Raw genomic sequence first — 13,188 nt, 5'->3', positions numbered from 1 at the left:
CGGTGAGATTTGTTTATATAGCTACTCTTGACCCGAAATATAAGAGAAAATATAATTTAGAATTTCTTATTTATAGTTTAGTTTATAATGTCATTATATTTTTTAATATACGAGAAATTTTATTATAATGTATCAAAGCTTGATTAAGTATTATTAACCGATTAATTATGTTTTCTATTTAAGATTAAATTTCCACACTTTTTTTTATATATTTTTTTCATTTATCATTAAATATTGCTTAATATTAATATATGTTATTGATGGTAGTTTTATTTTTTCTTTTTATTTCTTAACTAATTATAAATTATATTTCTCATATTTTTCATTTTTTATTAATTAAATAAATGATATTTTTTTCTTGTATCAATAACATGATGACTTCCTCTTTATTTTGAAATTGAAGACATTAGAGTTAAGAAGGCTCGATTCTTTAATTATTTATATATTTTTTCTAGTGACTTTTAAAATTGTTTTTAATTATTTATATATATTTTTATATTTGATTTTTAAAATAATGTTAAGAAAAACATAATTCACAAAGGAGGATTCTAATTTTTGACCAGAAACTATTTATCATCATGAAAGTTGCCGAACAATTTGAAACAATACTCACCAAGTCTCCGTTGACTCGGATGATACTATGTCCTAAGTCCTGATAATGCTTTTGCTGCTTATATTAGTATGCATTTAACTATATTCATGTCCTCCTATATATTGAAATGAAAAGACCCATGAAGTTTATACTAGTATCTGCATTAGTTTTTCTGGCTAGTCTAGAATTTGTTTGTGGAAGCAGAGTCGGAAACTGTATACAGAGCGAGAAACAAGCCTTATTGCTCCTTAAGAAAAGTTTTGTCGAAGATCGGAATGGCTTGCCTTCATGGATTGGAGATGATTGTTGTTCATGGCAAGGAATTGGTTGCAACAACATAACCGGACATGTCATCAAACTTGATCTCCAAGGCTGTGGTTTATCAGGTGATAATGTGATTTCAGTGTTTTATTATTACAAGGTTAAAGGCTGTGGTTAAAGTGTTTCGGAATTAAGTATTTAGAAAGCGTTTAACATTCATTATCCGTAGAAATAAATACTTATTTTCAGGAAAAAAGCGCATATTTTTCATATTTTTTTTCAGAAATAGATGACTTATTATTTGTTGGATGGCCTTGACCTTGACCTTGTGAAACATAAAGAAAGGTTATACCATTGAACTAAGAGGCAACTGGTATAGTAATTCATTCCAGTCCTTTCTGCAGAGAATGTTCGCTAAGCTTTACTCACTCCGTCCCCCTCATTTGTTTATATTGGGGGACGAGGGGCTCGGCACGCATTCTAATGCTCTCATAAAACGTAGTTTGATAAATAATTTTGAACATTTTTTTCTTCCGAATATCATAGAATTATGATTTATATGCGAATTAAAATGCGTGTCGAGCAGTATAAAAAACTGTAAAGAAATGAGAGGGACGGAGAGAGTATTATTATTACCATCGACCTGAACAGAAAGTTTGGCCTAACTATCAAGTGCAGTGGACTAATTCCTCATTCCCATCTATCCTGTGTAATTGTCAGGTGTGATTGCTCCATCAATCGGAAATTTGACTTACCTCTCTGAACTTTATCTTTCCTACAATGGTTTGCGAGGCCAGATTCCAGATTCTATAGGGGCTTTGACATCTCTTACTGTTCTTGATCTTCATGCCAATTATTTTTCCGGTCCAATTCCTCAATCTATCGGAAATTTGACAGCACTTTCTAGACTTATTCTTTGGGGAAGTGGTTTTGATGGTTTGATTCCTGAATCTATTGGAAATTTAGCATCACTTTCAATACTTGATATTCGTGAGAATAATTTTAATGGTTCAATTCCTCAGTCTATTGGAAATTTGTCGTCACTTTCTAAACTTGATCTTTCCGTCAATCAATTCCATGGTTTGATTTTTGAATCTATCAAAAATTTAACTGCTCTTTCTGAACTTGATCTTTCATACAATTACTTTCATGGTTACATTCCTGACTATTGGAAATTTAAAATCTCTCACTGTGCTTGTGTTATATTTTAATAGTTTTCGAGGTTTAATTCCACAATCTATTGGAAATTTGACATCACTTTCTGTACTCGATGTTTTTAGCAATAATTTAAGTGGTGAAATTCCAGCAGAGATCAGAAATCTCTCCGAGCTTACATACCTTGATATAAGCTCAAACGAATTTGGGGGTTGTTTATCAGAATCTTTCTGCCAACTGTTTAAGTTGCAACACTTAGACGTCAGTGACAATAAACTGACCGGAGACATTCCCAAATGCATTGGACAATTATCAAATATAGAATCATTGAGTCTTTATTCTAATTCATGGGAGGGTTTTTTATCAGAGCATCACTTTCTTAACCTTGCGAGGCTGGCTGTCTTGGAAATATCTTCAAAGTCCAACTTAATTTGGAATATAAGTTCTGATTGGGTTCCTCCGTTTCAACTAGGAAGGATTTATTTGGAGTCCTTGAAGTGGGGCCAAGATTTCCTCGCTGGCTGTTAACACAGAGACGGATTCATATTATTACGTTGCAAGATACAGGCATTTCAGAAAGCATATTAGCTGACTGGTTTGCGAGTTTGCTCTTCATGTCTAGCGTGGAGGATGTTGATTTATCAAACAATGACATCAACGGGGAAATGTCATTGATTTTAGCAGCTCCAAGTGGTTTGCAACGTTTGGCACTTTCAAATAACCGCTTGTCAGGTGATTTTCCTTCAGTTCTATGCAATATAACGTCCTTGACTTCATTACTCTTCTCCAACAATAACTTCTCAGGAGAGCTCCCCCTGTGCTTAGGGAACTTACTGGAACTGCGGGATTTTGATGTGATGAATAACAATCTCTCAGGAGTACTTCCTGCGTCTTTCGGTTCTCTAGGAAATCTCATTTATTTAAACTTGCATAACAACAAATTTCAAGGGAAACTCCCTTTGTCCTTCCAGGATTTGAAAGATCTCGAGACACTTGATGTGGGAAGGAATAATTTTAGCGATACTCTTCCCCGTTGGACAGGAGAACAATTACCTAATCTTAAGTACTTAATACTCAGATCCAACAATTTTTACGGTACAATTCCTACGCAGCTTTGCAGCCTCCCATCAATTCAAGTTTTGAACTTGGCACGGAATCAAATCACAGGAAATATTCCTCCTTGTTTTGGCAATTTTACTGCCATGATTGCGGCAAGTGATTACTTTTATGATCCATATGAACCCCACTCATCATTGAGGGATGGTGAAGCGATAATAGATGATCCAAAAGGATATGAGTTAAATTACACCTCTACGCTCGATTATTTGATTTCTTTTGATCTATCATATAATAACATCAGTGGAGAGGTTCCGCGGGAGTTGATGGATCTTCATCAGTTAACTAATTTGAATTTAGCATGTAATCAGCTAGTTGGAAGGATTCCTAACAAGATTGGAAATTTGAATAATCTGGAATCTCTTGATCTCTCTGAAAATAGACTTCATGGTTCAATTCCACAGAGTCTATCGGATATAAATTCTTTAAGCCACTTGAATCTCTCTTTCAATGACTTATCAGGGAGAATACCGACGGGAAACCAACTCCAAACCTTAAATGATCCCTCCATCTATGCTGGCAACAGGCATCTCTGTGGTCGACCTGTATTGCAGCCATGTGAAGATGAAACAGAACCAAATAATGTTCACGATTATAATGAACCTGAGTCAGATACTGAGCGATTGTGGTTTTATGCTGGAATAGGACCTGGTCTCTTGGTTGGCTTTTTGGGATTCTGCGGTTCTTTACATTTTATCAAGTCCTGGAGGTATTTATATTTCCAATCTGTGGAAAAAGTCTTTGACAAGTATTGGAGCCCAAGTAGTTATTCTATATAATATATCTTCTATGCTTGCTGCCTAAGTAAAAGTCCAGTCTAGTATAATATGTTAGGAGTCATTATTGTGTAGTCAAGGTAGTGCACAAGATCCCAGTTTGATAGCCGTTTGATAGTCTGTCTGTCCTTTTGTTTATGTCGGCTGTTTTGCTATTTTGTCTCCTGCTAGTTCTGGCTGAAAAGGACATGTGGTCCTAAGTTAGCAGCATGCTCTATATGTAATAGAAGTAGATCTGAACTTCAGTTTGAGATGAAAGGAATGAGAAAAGAGAGTTCTCAATGAAAGTGTCTTAAACTTTTAAATGTTTTCATGGTATCAGAGCGAGGTTGCTCATTAGTATAGGTTTCAAACAGTTACATAGGAAAGATGTCTACCACATCAATAGATGTGTCAAGCCCTCTGTATTTGCATCCCTCTGATGGGAATAATTTTATGGTCATAGAAAAACTCCAGGGTTCTGCTAATTACAGGTCTTGGAAAAGATCAATGGAGATTGCTCTTTCTTCAAAAAGAAAACTGGGATTTGTAAATGGCACCTTGACTAAAGATGTGAGTGATACAGTCAAGAGTGAAGCTTGGGATACATGTAATAACATGATTATATCATGGATCTTGGGATCAGTTTCTGAGTCCATCAAGAAATCCATTATGTTTGTAAACAGTGCATATCAGATCTGGAAGCTGCTTGAGCAAAGATTTGCTCTCACAAATGGCTCCAGAAAATACAAAATCAACAGAGAGTTGTATGAAACTAAACAGCAAGGCAAGGCTGTTAGTGAGTATTATACTCTAATGAGAGCATTGTGGGAAGAACTGGAGTCCCTCACCTCTCTCCCAGAAATTAAATTGGTGAATGAAGAAGTGGCAAATCTTCTTACAGCTCTAAATCAACAAAAAGAGGAACAAAAACTGTTCCAATTTTTAAATGGTCTTGATGACATTTATGGAGCTCAGAGAAGTCAACTGCTCATGATGGCTGTTCTACCATCTGTTGAGATAGCTTGCAGTTATCTGGAACAAGAAGAAGCTCAGAGGGAAGTACTTGGTCAAAGCAAAGAAGAACCAGATGGCTTGGCAATGTTCAGCAAAGGAGGTCCAGTAGCTGCACCAAATGTTCAATTAACCTCCACTGTTCAATGTGGTGCTTGTGGAAAGAGTGGGCATAATACAGAGAAGTGTTGGACTGTGGTTGGATATCCAGCTTGGCATGCAAAAGCAAAGCCAATTAACCAACCCCCTCAGAGAACAAAAGGAAGGGGAAACAACAGTTTTAACCAACAGAGGTGGAACAAAGGGAGACAAGGCAATGGAACCAGAGTTGCAGCTAATGTCCAAGGTCAGGTCTACCCTGATAATAGATCTGTCACAAGTAGCAGCACTGGAATAACAACACAGCAGCTGGAACAGCTGTTAAGGCTAATACCAAATGGCTCTAAAGGAGGAGATACAGATGATGAAATAGATGGTCATTATGTAGGTATGGTCTCATGCTATTTTGTTGATTCTGTGAAAAATGATGAATGGATTATAGATTCAGGTGCATCTGATCATATGACTGGCATGATTAGTGTATTAAAAAACCTGGAAGTATGTCAGAATAATCATAGAATCAACTTGCCAACTGGAGAGACCTCTCAGATAACACATAGTGGAAATGTAGAACTGAAAAATGGTATACAGCTTAAAAATGTGCTATGTATCCCTGCATTTAAGCATAACTTGTTGTCTGTGAACAAATTGTGTCATGATGAGAAGTGCAGTGTAGTATTTCATGAAAACTACTGTATCATCCAAGATAAGAACACTAATGAGGTCAGGGGCATAGGCAAGGGTGAAAATGGATTGTATTACTTAATTAATGAGCCAATGAAGAAAATTTTAAAGGATCTTACTGCTCAAACCTTGAATGTGACTAAGAAATCTAGATGTCATATGAGTAGTAAGGTGGCCATGTCTGTGAATGTTAAAGACAGGATCCCAACTGTAATAACAAATGTTCCTAAGATCAGCAAAGAAACTCTGTGGCACCAGAGATTAGGGCATGCCCCAATGAAGAGAATAAAATTGATCCAGAAAATTGATATTAAGAATGAGAGCCAAGATGTCTGCCTTGCTTGTCCCTTAGCCAAGTTCACAAAACTTCCCTTTAATCAGAGTGAATCAAGAGCAAGTGAGTTATTTGAGCTAGTCCATATTGACACATGGGGACCCTACAAAGTAAGTTACAGGGGAAGATTTAGGTATTTCCTGACATTTGTAGATGATTTTTCAAGGGTTACATGGGTTCATCTGCTTGTTCTAAAATCTGATGCAATAAGGGCAATAAAGAGCTTTGTGAAGATGGCTATGAATCAGTTCAAAAAGACTGTTAAAGTCATCAGATCAGATAATGCTTTGGAGTTTGATGATTACAGATGTAAAGCTTTCTTTGAGAAATTTGGTATTTTACACCAAACATCTTGTGTTGATCGTCCTCAGCAGAATGGAAGGGCAGAGAGAAAGCATAGAAATATCCTGGAGATGGCCAGAGCTCTGAGGTTTCAAGCATCCTTACCTCTTCATTTTTGGGGTGATTGTGTATTGGCTGCTACACACATCACTAACAGATTGCCTACTGGTGTGCTAAAAGGGAAGACTCCCTATGAGCTTTTATATAATAAACCTGCAGAATATGGCCATCTGAGATCATTTGGATGCCTGGCATTTGCTTACAACCCTTCCAGGAGTAAGGATAAGTTTCAACCAAGGGGAGTACCCTGTGTGTTTATTGGGTACTCACCCTCACAGAAGGGCTACAGGGTGCATAATTTACTCACTGGTGTGACATTTGTATCAAGAGATGTGAGGTTTTATGAAACTATATATCCTTACCAAGTATTTCAAACAAGCAAGGAGGCAGAAGAAAATGGGACTGAAGAAAGAGCTGATCAGTCTGTATGGGTTGAAAGTGAGATGGATAACCACACAGTCACTGCAACTAACATAGAGGAACAAGAAGAACAACAAGCAAGTGAAGCTGTTCCCTCTCCACCTGTAAGGAGATCAAATAGAAATCACAGAGCACCAGCTTGGCATGATGATTATCAAGTAAGTGCTAACTGTGTTAAAAAATGCACTGACACAGAAGTGAGCCCTCAGTTTAGTTGCTTTATGAACAAAGTAACAAAAACACCAGACCCTAAAAATTTTACAGAAGCTGCTCAGCACAGTCACTGGTTACAAGCTATGAATGAGGAATTGGATGCCCTTGAAACCAATCAAACTTGGGAGATAACTGACTTGCCACCAGGGAAAATAGCTATCGGTTGCAAATGGATATACACAACTAAGTATGACCCTCAAAGGAACAGTATGAGATACAAATCAAGATTGGTGGTTCTTGGGAATAGACAGAAGTATGGGATTGACTATGACCAAACTTTTGCACCTGTGGCTAAACTCACTACAGTGAGATCTTTGCTTGCTGTGGCTTCCCTTAAAGGCTGGATTACTCACCAGATGGATGTGAAGAACGCTTTCCTACATGGAGAGCTTGAAGACATTGTGTATATGAAGTTCCCTCCAGGATATGAGGGTAAAGGCTTCAGATTTAACACTGCAGCACAGGGGGAGCATGAAAAAAAATCATAATCTACAGACCAAAGTATGCAGGTTGCTTAAGACCCTATATGGTCTCAAGCAATCACCCCGGTTGTGGTTTGATAAGCTAAGCAAAGCCCTTATAGAGTATGGATTCTCTCAATCTAAAGCTGATTCTACTCTGTTTACTAAGCAAGGTACTAATTCTTTCACTGCAGTCCTTGCTTATGTTGATGATCTTCTAATTACTGGCAACAATATGGAGGCTGTCAATGACACAAAGAAATTCCTTAACTCTCAATTTAAAATGACAGATCTGGGGGAGCTCAGATACTTCTTGGGCATTGAGGTAGACAGGAGTGAAAAGGGGATTTTCCTATCTCAGAAGAAATACATTACAGACATTCTTGAGGAGTATAAAATGTCTGGCTGCAAACCATTAAAACTTCCCATGGACACTCATGTGAAGCTTCTCTCAACTGCAGGAGAGTTACTTCCTCACCCTGAGAATTATCAAAAGTTGATAGGTAAATTAATCTATCTTACAATCACTAGACCTGACATTGCTTTTACAGTTCATGTTCTTAGTCAGTTCATGCACTCACCTACCTCTGTTCATTTTCAAGCTGCTAAGAGGGTACTGAGGTATTTATCTGGCTCAAAGGATCAAGGCATATTACTTGCTTCTAACTCAGCAGCTGAACTCCAAGCATACTGTGATAGTGATTGGGCTGGTTGCCCTAATACCAGACGATCAACATCTGGTTTCTGCCTTATCTTGGGCAATTCTCCTATAGCATGGAAGTCTAAAAAACAATCAGTTGTGGCTCGGTCAACGGCTGAGGCAGAATACAGGTCATTAGCTATGACAGTTTGTGAAGTTTTGTGGGTGAAACAATTGCTGAAGGATCTCGGCCTCACTCACCTGGGTTCTACTCCTATTTTCTGTGACAACAAAGCAGCTCTAGCAATTTCTGCCAACCCAGTCCATCATGAGAAGACAAAGCATGTGGAGATTGATTGCAATTTTATTCGAGAGAAAGCAGTGAGTGATCAAATTTCTCCTACATATATCCCTACATCCGAGCAAGTGGCTGATGTCTTTACCAAAATCCTCACTGTAGGACAGCATAAAATTCTGCTCGACAAGCTTGGCGTTCATGTTCCATCACACTCAGCTTGAGGGGGAGTATTGGAGCCCAAGTAGTTATTCTATATAATATATCTTCTATGCTTGCTGCCTAGTAAAAGTCCAGTCTAGTATAATATGTTAGGAGTCATTATTGTGTAGTCAAGGTAGTGCACAAGATCCCAGTTTGATAGCCGTTTGATAGTCTGTCTGTCCTTTTGTTTATGTCGGCTGTTTTGCTATTTTGTCTCCTGCTAGTTCTGGCTGAAAAGGACATGTGGTCCTAAGTTAGCAGCATGCTCTATATGTAATAGAAGTAGATCTGAACTTCAGTTTGAGATGAAAGGAATGAGAAAAGAGAGTTCTCAATGAAAGTGTCTTAAACTTTTAAATGTTTTCAACAAGATAGCGGTTGATGTTTCTTTGTTGCGCAGAAAGCTCCAGAACTAAAAGGTGTACTACCATCAACCTCCCTCCTTGTCACACACACACACGAGAACTCTTACAGAAATGTCATACTTCTGTCCTGTATATATATTTTATCCTGCATTCTTAATGCTTTTAACATCAATTGCTAATTAAATTTCTAAAGTTACTATAATATGTTATGACGATTCTGCCTGTATATTTCTTTCAGCAGATGCAAGTTCTTCATCAAGAAGTAACCTTAAAGAATTTGCAGTATATGAGTGAAGCTCGAGGAAGAATATGTCTGGTTTTATTATATATAGCATATGTTAATAAAGCGACGCACATATGTTTCTGTTTTGTCTGTAACTTATCATCTCATGCATTACCTTGTTACCCTTTTTCATAGTAGTAGTAGTATTGCTTAATATGCTGGGATAGGACCTGGTCTCTGGTGTTTAAAGTTCAGACATTGTTTTTGTGTTAGCATTTGCATGCATTATATACTTTCAGTATTGTGTAGGCCGTTAAACTGAGCCAAGTTTTTTTAAGTAGTCAGACCTGATCTTCGATCCATTCGTTCTTGATCTTAGCCGATGTGATCTGAATTCGTTTCCCTTAAATTGATTCGAATATAAATTTCATATTATTAATTAATAAACTCTAATTGATTGATAAAGCAACATTTAATAGATGATAAAGTGCTGGTAGGGTGACATAGCCCCTGTATTCACATAAAAAATTTAAAGGTTAGAAGCCTTGCAACGATAAAGAACCACTCAAAGATGGTAGCATCAATCGCTTGTCAAGGACCTCCGGACCCTTAACTGTATATATCATCCTTTAGTTAAGACTAACAGCATGTTCCATTCTCAACCAAGATAAACTTTAGCAGTATTATTGTTAAAATGACCAGGAACGTACAATAACAAGGTACAGAAGAGAATACAAGAAGCAGAAACAGAGAATATAGGAACATGAAAGTATATATATTGGTAAAGATGGAGTCATATGATGCAAGAAATCCCAACATCTTTCTTGTCCAAGGCTACAGCTTGATGAAGAACCTGAATCCACTAAAAAATTAGAAATAATGTCAACTCATATTTAGTAGTCTAACAAGTACAAGAACAGAGGAGAAGAGAAAATAACAAAAGTGTGTGTAATAGATAGGAGTTCACCTCTTAGTTCTGGAACCTTCTCCGCCACAAAGCAATGGAAAGCGCTATCTTGTCAGAGAATCTTTCAACAGAGTGAAAGTAGAAGTACCTCCATGTTGGAATGAAATGCAAAGAAGCGCAGAATCCCAGAAAGCCAACCAAGAGACCAGGTCCTATCCCTGCATAAAACCACACGTGCTCGTCATCCGAATAAAATTCAGCTTCATTGTTGTTGTGAAAATCATGTGAATCGGTGTCACCAGGACATGGCTTCAGGATGGATGGACCACAGAGCTGATTGTTTCCAACATAAATGGAAGGATCATCTAGGGTTCGGAGTTGGTTTCCCGTTGGTATTCTCCCCGAAAAATCATTAAAGGAGAGGTTTAAACCGCTTAAAAAGCTCAGATTTGACAGACTCTGTGGAATATGACCATCAAGTTCATTTCTGGACAGATCAAGAAATTCCAGTAAATCCAATTTCCCTATCGTGTCAGGGATCCTTCCGGATAGTCGGTTACCAGCTATGTTTAAACTCAACAAACCATGGAGGTTCATCAACTCCTCTGGAATCTCGCCACTGATGTTGTTATTTGATAAATCAATGGAATAAAGAAAATCGAGTGTAGAGGAATATGTTACTTCATATCCTTTTGGATCATCCATAATGATATCTTCATAACTCAGACTTGAGTATGATGGACCTTCTTCTTTTCCGCTGTTATAACCTGTAATTATGGCAGTAAAATTGCCGAAGCAAAGAGGAATATTTCCCGTTATGTCATTTTTTGCCAGGTTTAGAACTTGAATTGATGGATGACAAATATCCGTGGGAATTTCACCGTAGAAATTGTTGGACCGTAGTATTAAATACCTGAGATCCAGCAACTTCGAAGTCCAACGAGGAAGGATATCGCTTAAATTGTTCTTTCCCACATCAAGTCCGATTATAGATGACAAATTTTGGAAGGACAGTGGAAGTTTGCCTTGAAAATTATTATTGTGCAAGTTTAAATACCTGAGAAACCTTAAAGAACCTAAAGAAATAGGAATATCTCCACTGAGGTTGTTATTCATAATGGAAAAATCATTCAAGCCTGTCAAATTTCCTAGGCACGGGGGCAGCGCTCCTGAAAATTTATTATCAGAGAGAAGCATAGTCCTCAAGGACGTATTATTGCATAAAAGAGCAGGGATATTACCAAACAAGTGGTTATTTGAGAGGTCTAAATGAGTCACACTATTTGGAATTGCTAACGTGGTGTCTGATATGCTCGTGTTTGTCATTGTGATGTCAACAAGTGTTCTCTGTGTTATAAGCCATTTGGGAAACTGGGGCACTTTTATGGAGTCCATGTATATATCATGAAGCTGAAATGGAGGAACCCATCTAGAACTGATATTAACCATGAAGTTGGAGTTTGAAGAAATTCGAAATGAATGAAGCTTGGTGAGGTTGACAAAGTGATGCTCAGATATAATACCGTCCCATGAATTGGAATCAAGATCCAAAAAATATAGATTTGATAGTTTTCCGATGCATTTAGGAATGCTTCCTCCCAGTTGATTATCATCAACCACCAGTCCGATTAAATCCCTTAGTTGGCAAAGTGATTCTGGTAGACAACCACTAAACCAATTCTTACTCAACCTGAGGTCTGAAAGTTTGGTAAGATTGCCAATCTCAACCGGAATTGAATCAGTAAATATGTTGTAATCAAGATTAAGGCAATTGAGAGATGTCAAATTTCTGAAAGATTGAGGAAAGAAACCACCGAGATTATTGGAAGAAAGATCAAGATAAGTAAGAGATTTTAAAGCTCCTATGGATTCTGGTATAATGCCTTCAATGGAATTACCAGATAGATATACTCGAGTAAGAGCAGTCAAGTTCCCGATGGATTGAGATATCGAACCTGGAAATAATTAATTAAAATAGTTTGGTCATTCAGTAAACTGAGAAAATGAGTACTACTGCATTGGGACAAATATTAAATTACTTTGCAAGGCCAAAAAAACCAACAAAAAACGTCTTCAACTTCCGGTTAATCATGCTTGATTTTATAAATACAATAATATTTAATGAAATCTTATATGAAATAATTGAAAAAGAAAATTTTATAATTTAGAAACAAGATATCTGATATTCTAATGACCTTCGTGACAACACATTTCGAGATCAAGTTCGATGACCTGGCCTGTTATGCTGTTGCAATAAATACCGTCCCATGAACAACAATCATCTCCATCCCACGGTAACCAAGAGTCGTTTACAACAAGAAGGCTTTTCCTAAGAAGCAGCAAAGCTTGTTTCTCGCTGTGAATGCAGCTTCCATTCAGGGGGCCTCCGACTATGCTACCGCAACAAAATGTTAAACATGTAGCATATACAAGTAGAAGTAAACTCATATGTTTTTGTATTTCCATAGCTAGAATTGAAAGAGAGTTGCAGAATCGATCTACTTAAATGTCATCTGCATGTGTATAAACATATTTATAAGCATGTTTGCCTGGATGTCTGTGTAATGAGTTGCAACTCCGGTTTAAAATCGAAATAAGTTATCAACTAACTTAAACCAGAAATTAGTTTATGATATTTTTCTAATAATTTACATTTTAAATCGTTATTATATTAAATCATGATTAAATTATAAGTCACATAAGATTAGCAAAACCGGCTCCGCTGATTGAAATTCCCTCCTTCCCGTTCAATTGTATACATTACCTTTTAGCACGGTTTGAAGACTCTTTTAAAGTACATATAGTTCTATAATATTTTTTTGTTATTTCTTTTTGCAAATTTTTATTCAGAATTTTTTTAAAAAAAAAATAGTATAAAATTATAATTTATAGATTTCTCCACATACAGTACATGCAAGCCGTCAACGCATAGGGTAACCGTATTACGGTTCACGGGAAGGATGAAGTATGAAGCGCGTCCAATGGAATGAGTGAATGACTAATGAGTCTCCAAGTCAGCCGTTGCAAGCACTCAAAATCAAAAGTCTC

The 13,188-nt window shown here is 37.0% G+C and overlaps 2 protein-coding genes and 1 pseudogene across 3 annotated transcripts; 2 read left to right on the top strand and 1 right to left on the bottom strand.

The window, feature by feature from the left end:
- The first annotated feature begins 572 nt into the window (after positions 1 to 572).
- On the top strand, positions 573 to 4,002 carry LOC135149128 (receptor-like protein 53; annotated as a pseudogene).
- Positions 4,003 to 7,741: 3,739 nt separating this feature from the next.
- LOC135149630 (uncharacterized mitochondrial protein AtMg00810-like) lies at positions 7,742 to 8,665 on the top strand. The gene has a single exon (XM_064085394.1). It carries the CDS (start codon positions 7,742 to 7,744, stop codon positions 8,663 to 8,665), a length of 924 nt encoding a protein of 307 aa, XP_063941464.1.
- Positions 8,666 to 9,812: 1,147 nt separating this feature from the next.
- Positions 9,813 to 12,696, bottom strand: LOC108201972 (receptor-like protein EIX2). Of its 2 annotated transcripts, none has more exons than XM_017370324.2 (3): positions 12,336 to 12,696; positions 10,201 to 12,095; positions 9,813 to 10,086 (listed from the first exon to the last, which is right to left on the bottom strand). In XM_017370324.2, the coding sequence occupies exons 1-2, from the start codon at positions 12,604 to 12,606 to the stop codon at positions 10,204 to 10,206; spliced, it is 2,163 nt and encodes a 720-aa protein (XP_017225813.1). In that variant the 5' UTR covers positions 12,607 to 12,696; the 3' UTR covers positions 9,813 to 10,086; positions 10,201 to 10,203. The 2 variants fall into 2 exon arrangements, with proteins under 2 accessions (XP_017225813.1, XP_017225810.1); XM_017370321.2 differs by having other exon boundaries at positions 9,814 to 10,095.
- Positions 12,697 to 13,188: the final 492 nt, after the last annotated feature.

Source organism: Daucus carota, chromosome 9 (assembly GCF_001625215.2).
Source record: "Daucus carota subsp. sativus chromosome 9, DH1 v3.0, whole genome shotgun sequence".
Lineage (NCBI taxonomy): Eukaryota > Viridiplantae > Streptophyta > Magnoliopsida > Apiales > Apiaceae > Daucus > Daucus carota.
The sequence above is the reverse complement of the archived record's forward strand: the minus strand, read 5'-3'. Positions and strand labels throughout refer to the sequence as shown.